This window comes from Sipha flava, unplaced genomic scaffold (genome assembly GCF_003268045.1).
Source record: "Sipha flava isolate LNK unplaced genomic scaffold, YSA_version1 104_pilon_pilon, whole genome shotgun sequence".
NCBI lineage: Eukaryota > Metazoa > Arthropoda > Insecta > Hemiptera > Aphididae > Sipha > Sipha flava.
Window position 1 is genome coordinate 775,062 of NW_020271718.1, and position 18,930 is coordinate 793,991.

At 28.1% G+C, this 18,930-nt stretch overlaps 1 protein-coding gene across 3 annotated transcripts; it reads left to right on the forward strand.

The window, feature by feature from the left end:
• Positions 1 to 8,123: 8,123 nt before the first annotated feature.
• LOC112682890 (GTPase-activating protein and VPS9 domain-containing protein 1) lies at positions 8,124 to 17,810 on the forward strand. Of its 3 annotated transcripts, none has more exons than XM_025553672.1 (25): positions 8,124 to 8,270; positions 9,891 to 10,013; positions 10,223 to 10,399; positions 10,454 to 10,686; positions 10,777 to 10,944; positions 11,359 to 11,578; positions 11,643 to 12,002; positions 12,058 to 12,226; positions 12,316 to 12,609; positions 13,512 to 13,670; positions 13,728 to 13,880; positions 14,083 to 14,252; positions 14,317 to 14,426; positions 14,532 to 14,611; positions 14,709 to 14,998; positions 15,059 to 15,405; positions 15,469 to 15,554; positions 15,649 to 15,899; positions 15,969 to 16,111; positions 16,185 to 16,298; positions 16,371 to 16,582; positions 16,843 to 16,957; positions 17,032 to 17,104; positions 17,160 to 17,363; positions 17,440 to 17,571. In XM_025553672.1, exons 2-25 carry the CDS (start codon positions 9,903 to 9,905, stop codon positions 17,569 to 17,571), a joined length of 4,371 nt encoding a protein of 1,456 aa, XP_025409457.1. In that variant the 5' UTR covers positions 8,124 to 8,270; positions 9,891 to 9,902. The 3 variants fall into 3 exon arrangements, with proteins under 3 accessions (XP_025409457.1, XP_025409449.1, XP_025409443.1); XM_025553664.1 differs by lacking the exon at positions 8,124 to 8,270 and adding an exon at positions 9,008 to 9,565; XM_025553658.1 differs by lacking the exon at positions 8,124 to 8,270 and adding an exon at positions 9,572 to 9,688 and having other exon boundaries at positions 17,440 to 17,810.
• Positions 17,811 to 18,930: the final 1,120 nt, after the last annotated feature.

Sequence of the window (18,930 nt, forward strand, 5' to 3'; positions counted from 1 at the left end):
GCCCCCCCCCTGGAATAATGTTATTTCTACATAAATTGGTAAAATTCAAAATGTCCGCGGATATTAAAATTTATATTTAATGAAAAAGAATAATGTATAATAATATTTTTTTAATGTTTTAATTGTAATAATAATACCTACCTAATTGTAATGTTTTAATTCATAATTTTAATAATGATAAAATATAATAATTTACTATAAATAAAATGTATAAAAAAATTTTCATTTATTTTTTAAATTAATTTTGCCCCCCTTAGAAAAATGTCTGGGGACGCCCATGATTGTTATCTGTTATTTTTGTTGTGTGATACTGTGATGAATTAAAAAAAATATGCAATTTTGTTATTACGAATTTACCAAGATTTACAATCGAATTTAAATTTGTCAATTCACATAAGTATATTACATTTGGTGCCCCCCCCCCTTGTGAGATTTCTGGCTACGCCATTGATGTATAATGCATATTTTACAACATGGTAAGGAATCGTAAACTTTTTTTTTTAGTGGAAAGTGATGAGAACCCCTTAGAAAACAGATTTTTTTTTTTTTTGTATACCTACACGAAAATGATGACACCTTCTCAGTGAACATATATGTAGTAGATAAAAAAACGATCATAGAATACGTTTTTCGCGGGACGTTTTCATGAGAGTATTTGTTGAAAATAAGTAATAAAATAAACTTATGCAAGTGTGGACTCTAGTTTTTCAAATAAGCCTCTGTCCGTCTACGGTAAAAATCCATTGTATTTTCTTGTTATTTTGTAGTTTGAATTGAACAATGATCCTTTAGACTCGATATGACACGAGACGTGTAAGCGATGAGTGTGTTCGACTGACGATCCTTGGTTCGATCGAAATTCGAAAGGTTAATAATCGTCGGAGCGTTTTCACTACTCTTATACGAGTATATATATATATATTAGATTACAAGCCGTTTAACAGTACATAATTCAATTGTATCATCGTGACGGTGACATTTCACACAGGACGTTCGGTTGCATGTCGGACAGTTATTAGCAAGTAAACAGAAAAATGTTTAGACTGCGACCCGTGCCCTTTTCAAACGTCAGTTTTCGTCAACGTCCACGGCCGTTAACATTATTAGCACACGAAACCCTCGTCGTCCCTCTTCTACTGTCCAATCACCATCTAATGTCATTACGATAAATTGACAATTGTTCACGTGTTACCATAACACCGCACATTGTTCATTGAGTTACGTATTAAACGTTATAATGATTGCGAATGACGAATGCGGTTTGTACGCATTTCTAATTTCCGTCACATGTGCTATGCGTGTATATGTACAATGAACACAGGGCAGTGTATACTTTATGAAATTTTCACTGGGCGTCAGAAAAAAAAAATTCCACGCATTTAATCAAAATGAATAAAATTAATAACAAAAAACTATTATATGAACCTATAAGAATAAAAAAAATGTCAGTGTTTAATATTCAAACCTTAGAAACTCTAATAGTACGATGCAAACTTGTATTTTACCTATATATAATCAGTGTTCGGAACGTTCAGTTAAAAATTGTACTCATTTACGTTCATGTTAATTTTTTTAAAGCGTACACGATCACCTTTAAGTTTTTCAAGGAACTTTCGAAACAAAGTATTAAAAAACTATGTGGACCTGTATATGATGATGTAGCCAAATGCTGGCGTAGAAAGAAAAATTAGAGAGATAAGGGAAAGTACAAAAATACCCATGAGAACAAGTTATATAAAAGGACAAAGAGTAAAATGGTTCGGTCATGTTAAACGGAAAGAAGCAATACAAGCAAAGCTAGACCAACCATGGATTGTCAATCAGAAAGGAACAAACCAAGGGAGGCCTAAATGCTGGAGACATAGGCGGACCCAAAGTTTTACATATGAGTGTGATCTGTCATTTTTTGAAATTATTTTTTTTTAAATACAAAGGGGAGGCTATAAACAAATTCAAATTGTTATTGAACATAAAGTTATCGATAATTATATAATTTTACCTAGTGTCTGTGAGTTGCATGATTAACATTACGTCGAATGAAATAAAAAATACCAAAAGTATTATTTTGTTAAACATTAGCACTGGGTCTGTTTCCAAGAAAAGACAATATTTTAGCTAAAAAAAGTTACCTACCACCACTATTAAACCACTATTAGAACGATATTATCATGTAGACGACAATAACATTGAATATAATAATAAACAAGTACGTGTAGACCTTGTAATGATATAATTTTAAAAATAAAGGCTTCGCTAATAATGTAAAATAACGATTGGTAAAAAATACTCGTAATTGTTATTTCAGATTTATTCTGAACACTTGCAGTATTACTTACAAAAAATTAAAATTTAATTAATGTATACTAGTATACCCATTGCGAAAATTTGCAATAGATCAATAAATAAACACATTTTAACAAAACAATAAATGAGTATAATATCGAAAATTGAAAGACATATCGAAATGACAGAGAGTGTTTATTAAAATATATGTTCCGCAGCATTAGAATATAGGTACCTACTATGTATGAGATGGTGTAATTATTACATAAAATCATTTTACATGCTTCCTTTCAGACAATATTAGCTAATATAAGTAATAATATTAGTATTGTTTATGAGTTTTTTATTGTTATATCACAGGGTAAGAGCTAATGAGAATGCAGTATTTGGAAAAAATTGAAAGTAAAGTTGATTGTACACACATAACTTTCCTCAAACTCAACGAATTTAAGCAGTTAATAGCTCAAAAGAAAGAGCATGCTCCACTGTTGATGGCCAATCGCGTTGGTGGAAGTTGAGTAAATTTCAATGATTGAAATACTTTATATTTAAAAAAAAAAAAAATCGGAAATCGGCTAGATAGAACGGCCAGATGGACTTTAGTTTTCATAATTTTTTTTCAATACATAAGATGTATATTCTTAATTGTTATTAGGGGTCTTAAACGATATATTTTTAAATATCGATATCGAATTGATACAACCAATATTTTATCACGGAATCGAAGTATCAACATATTAATAAATCGAAAAACCTATTTATTTTTTTTTAGTATTTAGTATTTTCTAATATTTATACATAGTACATACCTTGGTATATATCGAAAATTCAATCGGTATCAATAATTTATCAAAACTATAACATGTAATAAAAAAAAAAAAAACAAAGTAGACATCAATTTTTTTAAATTTATCATAAATATATATTATTATATTATCATAATAATATCATAAATATGAATATAAAGTAAATTAATTAAAATAAAAAAATCCACAATGTCCTTTTGGTATGATTTATTTTGTGTGAATTTTATTTTTATTTTTTTTCTATACTTTCATCTTCATATGATATATCTGTGCTCTATGAACAAATTAAAAATTAAAAAAAGTGGATTTACAGAATATGTGAATATTAATAAAATAAAAATTTCTAATGAGCTACTTACGTTATATTAGGTCCGGTCGACCTATACATTGTAAATAAAAATAATAAATATTAAATATTATATTTTATAGTTTATAGTTTTATACCTTAAACAGTAGTCGCATATATGACATATGCGTGCGCGTGCGAGTGAAAGAGTACCTAATCCCCAATGAATTTACTTACTTATGAATAGCGATAATTATTAATTAATAATTATTAATTTACTACTAAGTAATAATACTAACACACTGCATAATGCGTTGAATCATGAAATTACCTACACACAAATCCTTAATAAATGATCCACCCAGTGGCGTAGGTAAGGGGGGGTTTGGGGGGTTCAAACCCCCCCCATTAATAATTTATACCTATGCCCCTGGCCCCACCCCATTCCTCGTTAAGTGATTTTTTCTATATACCTACATTACGATATTTATTTAGATATCCATATTAAATATATCATGATATTTGTACTTGATATCGATATCGAAAATAGTTAAAAAAAATCTAACGATATCGGTATCGTTTGAGACCCCTAATTGTTATTATTAAATTTTTTTATTCGCATCATTCATATTGGGGTGTGCCAAAGCACACCCGGCACACCCCGTAGATCCGTCTATAGCTCAAGGGCGTATTTGAGTTGAGGACAGGGGGGGGCGAAACTAATTTTTCTTCAATACAAACTTAAAAATAATTTACAGTTTAACCTACAGCTGTTCCTGTTCCTGTTCCTGTTATAATGATAACATATTATAATGATAGACTAGTCATTTATATTATTAATTATTTATACATAACATTTTTTAAATAAATCAATGTATTATATTCAAAAAAAATACGAACCATGGGAGGAGGGGCAAATGCCTCCATTCGAACCCCCTCAAATACGCCCTTGCTATGGCTAGAGAGATGGCATAAATGAAGACCTAAATTACAAACTGGGAAGAGTTGGTCAAGGCGACTATAACTCTTATAGTCATAAAGCCATAAGAGGATGATAGTAAAATTAATTTGAACATCTTGAAAAAAACGTCATCGTGAACAAACGTGTTCACATATATATTATGTGAAGGACACATGAACGTCGCTCGCTTTTTTTTTTAACGATTTTTGGGATGTTCAAATTCAATAAAAATATACATAAACATTGTTCAAGTTCACGTTCAACCTGAAAAAGCGAGTGACGTTCGCGTGTCCTTCACAAAATATAAACGTGAACACGTTTGTTCACAATGAAGTTTTTTCAGAACAATGTAAAGAATACAATATCATATGATTTTTATCGCATGGGTTTCCCATAGACATATAATAGACTTCTTAAATCTATGGGTTTTTCATTGTAGATATTCTGATAATCAATATAATTTATGTTTCAACTTCTAATCATCAAAGAAAATGATAAACAAATTACAAAATCAAGCATAATGAACTACTAATAAATAGTTAAAATATTTACAAACACCTTAATACATGGGCGTAGCTAAAATTTGAATCAGGGAGGGGCAAAAACATAAAATTATTAGTGTTAAACTCGTAGTTCAAATAATCTACAGATAGACCATTAGATAACCCATAAAACGTCAAAACGATTACACGTGTAGATATCACTCGGTCCCACTAAACTATTTTTAGAATTATATCTTATTTAATTTTTGATTTTAATGTAAAACTTACACATTTGGTATAAACAAATATAATTCAGTTTAAGGCGCAGGGGTGGGCAAGTCCCCCCTGCCCCACCATCGCTACACCCATGCCTTAATAACTTTAATTATACACCCAATAACCTTAATTTTTACCAAAACTACGTTGTCGCCCAATAATTTAACATATCATCTTCTAGACGACAAAAATATTTTCTAAGCGACATTTGTGTCACTCAGTATATTAGTTAAAATAAGCACTGATGTAGAGAAGTATTTAGAAATTAGGCACCCAGGTATTGATATTTTTCTGCCCCCATCCCCTCCTACATGTTACACTACAGAATCTATTTATTTTTTTGTTTTTTTTTAACTGGTAAAAATCTGTATGCAGTAAGACTTTTTTAGTTTGCCTAAGAGTAAAATAATGAGACATAATTTGTCATTTGCGATTTCTTTTTTTCTCATTCATTCAAGAAGGGGTCTTATTGATTATCAGTTAGTAATAATCAGCGTAGTAATAACATTTCAGATCCTAATGCAATTACAAAAAGCCACCCCACGGCTTTGTTTTTTTAATTTGTTCGTAGTGATTGAAACAGTTTTTTAGATCATACTGGATGAAAAAGTTGTATAATTATACCACACTTTTTAAATCATAAGCGGAAATCGGGGAGGGAGAGGTTGAGGGTTACTGAGCCCCCTTCCAGAAATTTAATGTACAGGTCTTAGCCCCCCTAGTCCTAAAATTGTTAAGCGACTAAAAAAACAATAATTATTATAATTGTAAAATGCATTTTTAATAACTGAATTAAAAAAAAATATTCTGTGATAAAAATTAAATCAAATTCGTAAGATTTTACTAATTTGTTGTCATGACTTGGAACGATCGTAATTAATGTAATATTAATAATATGTAATAATACCTGCATTGGTTGTTTCATTTAATTAATAATTTCTGTTTAGAATACCTACTCCAAAAATGTTTAAGATAAGGCACCTAATTGTTTTTTTGGTTACATTTTTGAGTATGTCAAATTTTCAAACTTTGTAAATTGCCTTGTTGAAATAAATAATTGCGTACAGAGTACCTATAGGTGTAATAAGCAAATAATGCTCAGCCCCCCCACTAATTTCACCAAATTTCCGCTTATGTATGTAAATCAAGTGAAACTTTTTTTGTATGATTTTGTTTATTAAAGCGTTGCAACGTAACTCCCCAAACAATTATTAATATTCCAATTTCTAACTTATTTAATGTTTTAAAATTCCTATTGTTAAACACTCGATTTGTACTTTTTCTATTGAATCTTCGATGATTGGTTTTAATGCTTTAATGATTTCTTCCCAATTTTGAGATATATTTAAACATGCATCGTTTCGAGTTGACCATCGAGTATTGTTGAGGCTTTTTATTGATATATTTTATTAATTATTATATATACGTTTACTATATTATAAGTTATGACGTAGGAATAAGTATAAGCAACTGAACAATTATTTTTTTTTACTAAAGAGCCTTTTGTCTGAAAAAATTAATAGCTCGAACATTACACAATATACACTATTTATTGTACAAATTAAATTTAAAAATAAAATTATTTGCGGTACTGTATAATAATTCATTTTCGTAAAGATTTGAAATAACAAAAAAAAAAATTGCCACTTATTACATACTACGTGTTATTCAATACTTCTCCTTCCACAATAATAATTTACAAAATTAATAATGTTTCCTCTCTCAAATAGTTCATTCGGTTTGTCAATTTGTAGTAGATGTAATTTCATCCCAATAGATATATAGTCTTACAGTTTAATACTAGTTACATAAGTAAACACTAAAATAATACGAAATTTTTTGATACAAAATCTACATTTATAATAAAATGTAAGATTTATAAAAACAATTGAACATCTTTCAAACTTTCATATATTTCCACACAGTTGTACATTTTTTTCTAGGAACTTATTCATTGTAGCATAGTTTAATAGGAAGAATATTACACTAAGATTGAAATTCCTAATAAACGTAAATTATTTATCTATGAACCCGGAATCCTATTAAAATTAAAAGCCATTTTGTTTAGTAATTTAAATAAAATAAGAAAAATTATCTTCCTTTCAATATAGCTTTTAACATAATTCAACATAATTTTGAAGTGGGACTTGGTGATGTGGCCCAAATTCAAATGTTCAAACGGAGGCAAATCATTGCACGACTTGGGTTCTTTTGTGATACCCCTACTATCGCTCGATGCCATGACTCTCAATTCTGTTATCTTGACTACCGGTGCGTCCTAGATAATCGCGAATTTATAAATTAGTTATAAATACATACTTGGTGAGAGGTTTAATTGCACCATATTTGTTGGTATTCAAAAATAGTTTATTTTATTATTTAAATGGAACTAAACCTCAACGTCTTCAACAGCGTCCATGCTAAATGAATTAGGTAATAGGTATGAAATAGTAAAATAAAAACAATATATATTTAGAATAAACCAAATTTGAAATGGTATTTTTAACAGCACTGACCAGTGTAAATTGAATATGTTATCATGTTCCACTTAATACGCCAGTGTAGCACATTAGCTAGGTACACCCGTGGGGTGTGATATCACTACACAAGTGTAGTGTAATTAATTAAATATATAGAAAACGCTATAATATTCATTATAATATAGATGGCAATTCACGACGTGTATTATGTATTAAAATACAGAACTATCTGGATAGTGCTATAGTAGTTGAGATAACAGAATTGAGTAGTCGCGGTAGTAGGGATAACAAAAAAGTACCACGACTCGTAGCTATTTTTTTTTTATTTTTCTTTTTTGTAGTAGTAAAAACGCACGATTGTCCATTTTAATGAGTCAATTATAAATGTTAGAATTATTTGTTGCTGACACAATTCATTAATAGTTATTACCTTTATTAGTTTATTGTACATGTGTATCATTAAATCTTTATGGTAAAAAATTTTTGTCAACTGTGTAATATTTTACCAATGTTTTTGCCATTTAGAAAAAAAAAAAAAATCTTAAATGAATTAATAATTACATAATTATGTCACGTAAGACATGTGATACAGGTCTGAAAAATGTGTTTTGTGAAAAATAAATGACACCGTCATAAAACTCATAGTTTCCTCGTTAATCACTTCGTCGACGATTTAAGACCGTACATCAAATATAGGTGAGTGTGATTTTTACCATCGACATTTTTTTTTTTTTTTTAATAAAATTCATAAGTGAAGACTAAGTATGTGTTATTATGGATTTCACGTTTGGTTTTGGTATTTTTAGGGAATAATATACGCTTTTGACGTGTAAATAGTTGATATTCATACGCAGGCACGTACACAAAAAAATATTTTGAATGTGTTGTTAGGTTGTACATTTTCATACATGTATAATATATAAACCAATTTTATTCTATAGGAACATATTTAATAATTTTCCTGAATTTCGCGTAGGGGGAGGGTTTGAACTTCTAAAACCTTGCCTGTGTACGCGCCTTCATATGCGCATCTTGAACCCTCGTAAGCATCGACATTAAATATAGAATTCAGAATTCGTAAAATTAAATTCGATTCCAATACATTTTTTTTTTTTTTTTTACTACCAAGATTTTAGCTCGAAACTAATAATATTATAGATATATTGTAATATATAAGAATTAAAGTAATACCGTTGATTACTATAGTAATCAAATACTATATTGTTTATAATCAATGGTAATACGTACACGCATGGTAAACAGTAGGAGTATTATGCGAGTACGGTTTTTCAAATATCCCACGTTTGGCCGACGATATTGTTTCTAGATAGAGCCACAAATAATGAGCATTCACAAGAACTAAGCTACGCAATCACAAAGGGATGCAATCGCAATAATAATAATAATAATCGTGCCCATCACCACCACCACGAAATAACACACCTATAAGTATACGCTGTTCGCGACCGTCTCTACAGCGTTATCTGCAGCAGCTGTGCACGAGATGATTTATTTGTTTCCCACTTCCGCTGCTTTTTATTTAAAACGTGTTTGTTTTCACTATCCCTTATCAGTAATGTCATATGTCCCAGTACTTTGTTAGCGTTATTATTATTATTATTTGTACACAAATTCTGCGCTTGTGCGTGTGTGCGTGTGTGTGTGTGTGGTGTGTGTGTGTGCGTACTTGCAATTTGCAGTTTGCACATCGCGAACCATCGTTGTCGGGGACTAGCAGAGTTGTAGAATGTCAAAACGACCGCGTTCGAGTACAATATTGTGACTTATATACGTATACGTATCATGTAGTGTGTTCTGTTGTTTCGCCGGAATCGTTGGCCGCTAATCGCTCATGTAGTTGATGATTTAATAGGACTGGCGTAATTTTTCATTTCGGTCGATTACAGCCCTATAATTCACTGTTATCATCGTTAACGAAATTGTCTAATTAGTTCCTGCGTTGCAGCTCCTCGGACCGAAGCAATTACACGGTATTATAATGCACGACTGAAGTATAATAAACACATATGTTCGCGACCGTAGGGAATTATCAGTAGATGTTATTAAATACCGAATTCCAATCGGGTCAACTCTCGTTTCGCTGGTGTAAAGACGTAAATAAAATAATGAAAAATAGACTCTTAAATAGTTTTAAGTTCTTTTCGTTATCAATATGCTGTTTAACTTGTTAATCAATGTCACCTCTCTGTTCACTTAAACTCTTTCAATCAAACCAGTCTCAGTGCTGTTGAACAGTTCATTACTAATGATTACTTGTCTTCGATACAAATTAATTATTTTTCACCTCATGTGCAGAAACCTAGAACAATGGAAGAACAGACTTTATTGCAACATTTGATGGAATTGGCCACACATATGCGTCAAGAACGACTTTTCACCCAATATGAGTTGAATAACTTACAAACGCTCAATGAACAGGTAACCTGTTAACAATATACTAAGTGTGCATTTTCATGATTAACTTTGTAGAAAAACTTAATAAATTCTATAAGTAAGTATTGTATTGCACACTTAGGTTTTAGTATATTTAATAAACAGCCATGTTTACACCATAACACTTCATTCATAATAAGTCTAATCACAAAAACCGACCTATTATATACAGCTTTTAATTTTTGATTCAACAGGTAATCAGTGTATCAAATAGATTGGCACAAGAAGCATGGATAACAACTCAGCAACGAATTAATCTTAACAAACTAGTAATATCAAATCCTGACTGTACACCTGCTGATTGTTGTGAAACTGCTCATCATTTAGATGATGCACATTTTATTGATGCTCATGAATCTATTGGCTATGAAGTAAGTCTGTGTTTTACTAAAAATAAATAAACTAATTATTCAATTTTGTTATAGAATTCACAAACATTTGGTGTTCTTGTGCAAAAATTGCGTTTAAGTCCAAAACTTCTAGCATGTTGTTTATCTGCTGGAGATCGATTGTTATCTAGTAAAATGCCAGAAGTTGTTAATTGCACTATATCTGGAATATTTGGATCATGTTTAATGGCAGAAGATAATGTTTTAATTTTAAAATTACTTAGACATTTGGCTGTATTACAATTAATTCCTGCAGATAACCCTCATAGGTTTGTTTTCAATTAAAATTGTAGACATGTTTTAGAAAATAAATAAATATTAAGAATTTTATAATTTAATAAGCTTTAATAATTTTTCAGGGTATTAAGTCATGGTTCTTGTGCTTTTTCAAGATTGTATTCAGCATTCCATGGAAGTTTATTTTCCGCTAAGTTATTTTTGACTGCTGCTTTTCATGATCCTATTATGCAATTGTTGAAAGATGAAGAAAAGTACCTTGATATTGACCCAGACAAAGCTCGAATAAGGTAAGAACATTTTTATTTTTTTTTAAATTTCATTCTATAGGATATCAATAATTAAGATCATTCACAAAAAAAAAAAAAAACATAAAATATATGCGATACTATATGTTATTAATTTTATTTTAATATGTCTAAAAAATATTAAACAACAAACGCACCATGTTTGATTTGATAGTTCATGTGCAGCAGTGTTATCTGTATAAAAATATAAAATTATTAAAATATGTATAAAGCATTACATTTTCAGGTCATGAGATTACTAGTATATTAATTAATAAACAAATTTATAATCCTAAATTTTATAGAATTATATCGGTTTAGTATAGTATGGTAGTAAATTTTTAAATAATATTTAAAAAAAATTGATTAAAATGTATGTTTTATTCATTATTTAATTGTAATTTTTTAAAATTTTAGATTTTCTCATTTGAGAACGTCCAATCGAGAAGAAAGTTCAGAATACAATTTAAAATTACAAAATTACAGGAAGTCAATTGTAGAACAGTTAGTGGCTATTGCATCAAAATTTATTAACAGTCTTAATGAAAGTCTTTATTGTTTTCCAAGTTCAGTATGTTGGCTCGTTAGGCAAATCCATACATTATTAACTGCAGGAAGTACTTTGACTGAAAAACAGGTATTATATTTTAATTTTTTTTTTACAGTATATAATTTTATATTTATACAAATTTCATTTTTAGATTTATGGTATCTGTGTAAATCTAGTATTTACATATTTTATTTGTCCAGCAATTGTAAATCCTGAACCACATGGGATTACTGATGCTGATATTACTCAAATTGCACGGTATAATCTTATTCAAGTAGCAAATATAATTCAAGTGTTAGCCATGTGCAAATATGAACCAATAGATAACAAAGTACAAGATTTGTATCAACACTTCAATAAGGATTGCATTTCTAGCATAGTGGAAGCACTATTAAAAACGTCATCAAGAAATTCTTTGAATGATGAAAATCTGACTGTAAACCCAAATATTAAATTAGAAAACTTAATTCGATCCGTTGCATTATTTACTGAAGAAGAACTTCAAACATTTGTAAGAAAATTATTTATTATTAAAATCTAAATCTAAAATATTGTACGTTTTTTAGATAAATTTTTTGCACGTGGTTTCTAATGATGGTACATTAAGTGAGTCTGATAAAAAAGAATTGGCTGATTTGTTAATGAATATACCAATAATATGGCCTGATACTAATTCAAATGATAAATTTCAATTACCTGTTGAACAAAAAAAACTTAGCTTACTGAGTAAAACTGGTGAGATATTCATATTAAATTTTTTTATTTTTTTTATTATTATTATTTATAATAGTAAATATATTTTATCAAATTAAATATTTCTTTAGCTTCTACATCTTTTGGAAAAGTACTACCAAGTACAAATATATTAAATTTTTCAAACACTGGAGGAGGAGATTATAACGATGATGACAAATCAAAAAAAGATTTTGATAAAAAAGTTCTTATTATTCCATTTGAGAATACATTTAACTCAGCTATTGGCTTATTGCCAGAATATAAGGTTTTAGAACTTGAAAAATCTAACTCCCAAGAAAATGATGAGCAAAACAACAAATCATATGAAGTTACAAAGAAAAAAGAAAAACCTTTACATTCTGTTTCTCATGAAGGTTCAATTGGTAAGAATCAACACTTAAAATTAATATTTATCTTATTAAGGTTTTTACAATGAAAACAATAATAAAAATAAATTTGTGATGAATAATATGTGATAAATTATGATATACATAAATATAAGGACAAAATATATAAAAAAAATTTATTCTAGTTGACATCATTATGAGTACCAATTTTATTTTTATTTTTTCAATTTTTATAAGGATTAAGTAGATAATAACAGTTTTGATAAATATTATAATATTACAGCTTATACTTGCATGTATTATAAACTAATTAACATAAGAATTGTTTAACTATTAAAATTGTAATTTAGATTCAAAATATAATTATAGTGAACTTGTTCATGAGTTGAGGATATTTATTTTATATAGTTTTGAAGTTTTTGGAATTTATTATAATGCATTATAGTTACCTTATTTATATCAAGTTTATGAAAATGAATTATTTTTTGTGATACACTTCTGATAAGTATTTAGTTTTATAAATAATTTTTTATAATTACTTTTCAATCATACTCAAGTTATAATACCTATGAATTGTTCATTATATTTTGTTAGTTTAACAATATGATTTCAAAAAAAAATATAAAAAATTGCTTTTAAGGAATATTATTTTGATATAAACAAAGACCTAATCATAATTACTAAAATATCTTTGAATTAACAATTCATAAATTAGTTGTGCACATTATTGAAATAAAGCAGTCATTGTATATTTGAACAAAAATATATTTAAACATAAATAAAATTAAAATCAAAATGTCAACGCTAAACCTTTCCAATTAATATTACACTAGGTTTATTCCTAGTCATTTCAGTTGTATTTTCATTGTAATAACTTAATTTTTTTTATAACAGCAAAGTAATGAATATTTTTTTTATGTATCCTAATTGAAAATCAGTGGATACTGGCAATACTAGCGATTATTTAGAAGCTGTCTCAGAAGCTGCATCTAATCATAGCGTCCCATCATCTGTAGAACTTGATCAAGATCAAAATGATAATTTATCAGATATGGTATCGGCAAACGTATCAGGACGAGGAACCCCAAATATATCAGGTTGGTTTTATTTATTTTCAATTTTAAGCTTATAGTTATTTATTTTTGTTTAATAAGGTCGCGATACACCTTCATCACAAGTTACTGAAAATGAAGATGTAGCTAATGGTCCTCCAATGCCATCTGCTCGTATAAATCCATCTGCAAAACAATGTAAATTTGATCTTGATGATAAATTTGGCAAATTTGAAATTAAGTCCAAGATGCAAGGTAAATAAATTAAATAATTCAATTCAGAAAAATGAAGTTTTTACAATTAATAACAGTTTTCTACCCAAAATAACTTATATATTTGTTTAAAATCTTTGAATTACTTTATTATAATTTATAAAAGCTTTATTATTTTTTTATTAACTGTAAAAAGGTGAAGTCTTGTATAGAATATTTTTTAAACTTTGTCTCTGTTGTTAAGGAATGGGACGTGACGAAACTACGTCATCAATGGTATCAGATACATGGAGTATGGATGTTTTGGCAAGTGATAACGAAATACTTGATCTATCTGATAGATCTCAAATTAATGTTCAACTTCCACCACCACTTCAACCTTTACCTCCTCAAGCTATTCCAAATAATCAACAAGTTAGTTATTTTATCATATTATTGCTTTAATTTAGTAACTAATTAATGATGTACTTAAATATAGGTATTAGATATTAATGAAACTGCATCTGAAGCCTGGAGTACGGACGTTTTTGCTTCAGACACTGATAGACTTGCTGAGGTTGATACAGATGATACAGCTAGTGTTGCAAGGTAATAATTAACTTTATAGTTTTAGTATATTCCTATATTTATTTTTAGCTTTGATTATATTTATTAAATCTATCTTATTAATTTAATATTTACTATGCATTATAGATCTGATGATATGTTACGATACGAGTTAGAAGGCCGTGGTGATATGGATGGAACAGATGATTCTTCAAACTATCATTACTGTAAGTTACAGAAAGTTTTATTCTTATCATTTTTATATCTATGATCAGTTATATGTTGTAATTGTATTAATGATACCTTTATTTTTTATTTATTTAGCACCAAATGTATTTAGACCAATAGTAGAAATCCAGCAAGATAGTTCTTTACGGTCTGAAAATGCTTCATTGTTTAATAACAGAGCATCAAGACGAAAAGTTTCTGATAGTAGTGCAGAATCAAATGCTAATAAATTTATTGGTTCACCTGATGATCTTCCATCTAATCGAACTGATATAGGATCAAATGTATCAAGATCTGCATTTTCTATGGTTTCTACTTCAACTGGACAAACACCAACTGGACCATCAAAACTTTCTCATAGACCACATCCTTCATCCAGTCAAGAAGTATGGCTGTCAAGTTATTTCATTTTATAACAGTACTCATAATTTAATTATTGTATATAGGCTTCAGTTGATGATGGAGACACAAATCTTGGCTTACATATGAGCTCTTGTAGTCTGGCATCCACTAGTAGTAGTGGCAGTAGTCTAGGAACTAAACCCAAACCTGCATTAATGAACGGTTCAACTGTAACAATGAAAACTAATACTAATGCAGTTTTGATTAACACGAAAATAGGAAATAATACTGGGAATTTAATAACCAAAAGTATAAGTTTTGATAAAACAGCAGAACGTGGCGATAGAGAAGCATATGATGATGACAGTAAAAATAAAAAAGGTTTTTTCAAAAACTTTAAAATTTCTTTTAAAAATCGCCGTGGAAAATGGTATAGAAATGATGAATTAAGGTAAATTTAAAATTGTTCAATATAAGCTAGTATAATATTTTTAATTAACGTTTATATACTCAGTTACGATACATTGCAAGGATCTAGTAATAATGGTGGGAATGAATCAATTTTGAATAATAATATATCCGAAAATTCTCTGCTTGATGGTTTGTAGTTATTTCATTAATTGGTCTATTAACTGCTTATTTATTTGTTAATAATTGTTCATTATATATTTTTATTTATTTAAAAATGTAATAGAATCATCTGAAGATATATTGGCTAAATATCGTAAAAAACCAAGCAATAGCTTATTGAATTTAAATGATAAGAATGCTAGTCAAAAATTAGGAAGCATAAAAAATGATGAAGATTCTGTGTCAGAATTAAACCAAAGTATTGATTTAGAAACAAACTCATTTGATGATGCAAAAAAAAAATTGCGACTAGTTTTGAGTACAGTTGATATACAATATGTACCCTGGTGTAACGAAACAGAATCCAAACCTATGGTAAATATAATTATTTCAAAAATGTATTAAATAAATAAATAACAAAAATGTTTAAATGATTTTAAATAGTTGAATACTTGGCGTGATAAAGATAATGAAGTAGTTGGCTTGTTACAATATCAACTAGCTGAGGCAACCAATTTAAATGATCATTTTTTATCAGCCAGACTTCATGAAACAATTAGGTGCTTGAAAATGTTTGATACACACGAGTAAGATATAATAAAATGAAATAATAATTGTGTGTTGGTTATATTATTTTCTGACTATAAAACTTTTTTATAGTTGTCAAAAATTAATTATTGCATTGAAAGAAGATTATAAGTCAAGAGCACCTTATATAACATATTTAGTAAAATGTAGAAAAACATTATTAACTAGTATAGCTCAATTAAACAGGTGATTTGTCAAATTTTAATTAAATTTTTTCTTTATGTGTATTAATTATAATTTATTTAATTGTTTATAAAGATTATTGGAACAAATCAAATGTGATCGTGAAGTATGTAGTCAGTTTTTGATTACAAAATGTGTGCAGATATTTTTAGAGCAAAATGAGCAATGGGTGTCCGAGTTTATTGATGAATTTGAACAACGTAAATTAGCAGATGAGAAAAATCAGCATCTCAATAAATTTTTGTCAACACTTGAAGTTGAAATGAAACGCAACAGTATTTGGAAGGGTAATAATTCTGTAAACTAATTCATTATTAATTAATATTTTACAATAATTTTTTTTTTGATTATGTACTAATATACATAATAATACACCAAGTCAACATCTTTATAATATATGGTATCCAATGGCCTATGCTGCCAAGGGTCTTTAAAAAATAAATAAAATATATAATATATATTTTATTAAATATTATATGGTATATTATTTAAATTTATTAAATTTATTAGAATACTATTTATTGTAAAATTTGTATTTTTTGTGTAGGGGCTAGTTTTGATCAAATTGATGATGCAAAATTAACTATTGAACGAGCAATAATTAGTCGAGTATACTCATTAGCTATGTATCCTAATGGGGATGCTGATTTTTATAGAGACCAGTAAGAAAAAATATTTTTATTGTTATTAAAATTGAGTAACAATTAAACTTTGTTATTCTATTATGTTAATTCAGAGTTTTACATGAACATATGTCTAATTTGTCCAAGAATATAGTACCTACACACAATGATTTACGCATTCCTAAAGTAAGAAGATGATAAAAAAAAATTATAATTTAATATTAAAATGAAATTTTTTTAGAAATTTCATTTTGAATGTCCTTGGCCTTCCGCTCAAGCTGAAATTTCAGCAATTTCAGCATACAAAACACCAAAAGATAAATTACAGTGTGTATTTCGATGTACAACAACCTTATTAAATCTAATGTCAATGGCTGGTGAACATGGCAATATGCATCCAGCTGCAGATGATATAGTACCAGTTCTCGTTTATGTTCTTATCAAAGTAATAACAATTGATATTGGTTTATATTCATAATTAAATATTAGAAAGTATATAACATTTTTTTGTATTTTTTCAGGCAAATCCACCTTCTTTATTATCAACTATTCAGTATATAAATAGTTTTTATGGCGACCGTTTAGAAGGCGAAGAACATTATTGGTGGATTCAGTTTTGTGCAGCAATCGAATTTATTAAAACTATGAATTAAAAAAAATTCAACCAATTTATATATGTTTAATGTTTATATATATTTCACATATTTATGTATTATTTTCAATTTTTTTTGTCATTCACTGATAACTAACTAAATTAGCATATCAAATTTTATGTTGATATTCATTCAGTTATATAAGAACATTATTTATTTCCCAAGTATTTTAAATAATTTATTTAAATTTATTGATGGTTTTATTGCAATGTCTAAGTCACTTCTGTAGTTGTAATTGTTAAATATTGTTTTAGACAATATGTCTATTATTTTTCTTATATTTAATGTCTCCTAAACTGTTATTTTATTTAATTCTATGAATTATATATATATATATATTTTTAATTTTACTGAAATTATTATTGTATACAAATTCTATTTAATATTAGTATGTATTAATATCCATTAAAAAATCTAAATTGTATTATGTATAACACTTAAAATAGATAATACTATACTATATAATATTATTAAATACATTTTACCGATAAATATATTATAAATAAATAATTTTTTTTTTTTTTATAGTTTATCATTTGAACATTCAAGCATAAATAATACATTGTAGGTTTCTCTGGTTCAGAGATATTTTGAGTAAAATTTATTTGCTTAAAGTATTTTTGCTGACTTGAACACCTATTACCGAACTCTTATTCAAATTCAATAATAATAACATATTATTTTTTGTTATCAGGATTCTTTCATGTGTACTATATTTAAAAATATGGATGATTAATAACGGCTGATTTCAGGATATTCAACTGTATTTGGATATCAATAAAACATTATAATAATAAGTTCCATTTGAGTAAGTAGAGTTTGTGAATTTTGCTTAAGAGGCCGTTCTGGTAAAAGCGAAAAATATACAACGCTCAAGAGATGGCGTTGTGTGCCGTATCGACGCCGTCCCGACAGACCGTAACTACGCCCATCGTCTACGTGACAGAGTCCGCGTTTCATAATCACGGGAGCGGTACATTATTATTTCACTGACGGTCGTTCGGAACTTTTTGCATAAATGTAGTTGACCGTTGTCGCCGTTATATGACTTGCTACTGTCTAAGTGCATCGTTTCTTAAACTTTTTTATCCAGGAACCCTTTTTGATATCCACATCTATCGTGGAACCCCTATTTTTTTTTTTTTTTAGCTTTTTAGTTTTTTTCAAGATTATTTGTAAATAAATTATAATCATATAATAATATTGTGTTAAAGGTATTTAATTCAAAAAATATGTTAAAATTAAAAATTAAAATAATAATAATTGTATACATATATTATAATACTTTAATAATAATTAGTTAAATTAGACTAAATATAAATTTAGACTATTCCATAGGGCTTATACATTGTTATTTAG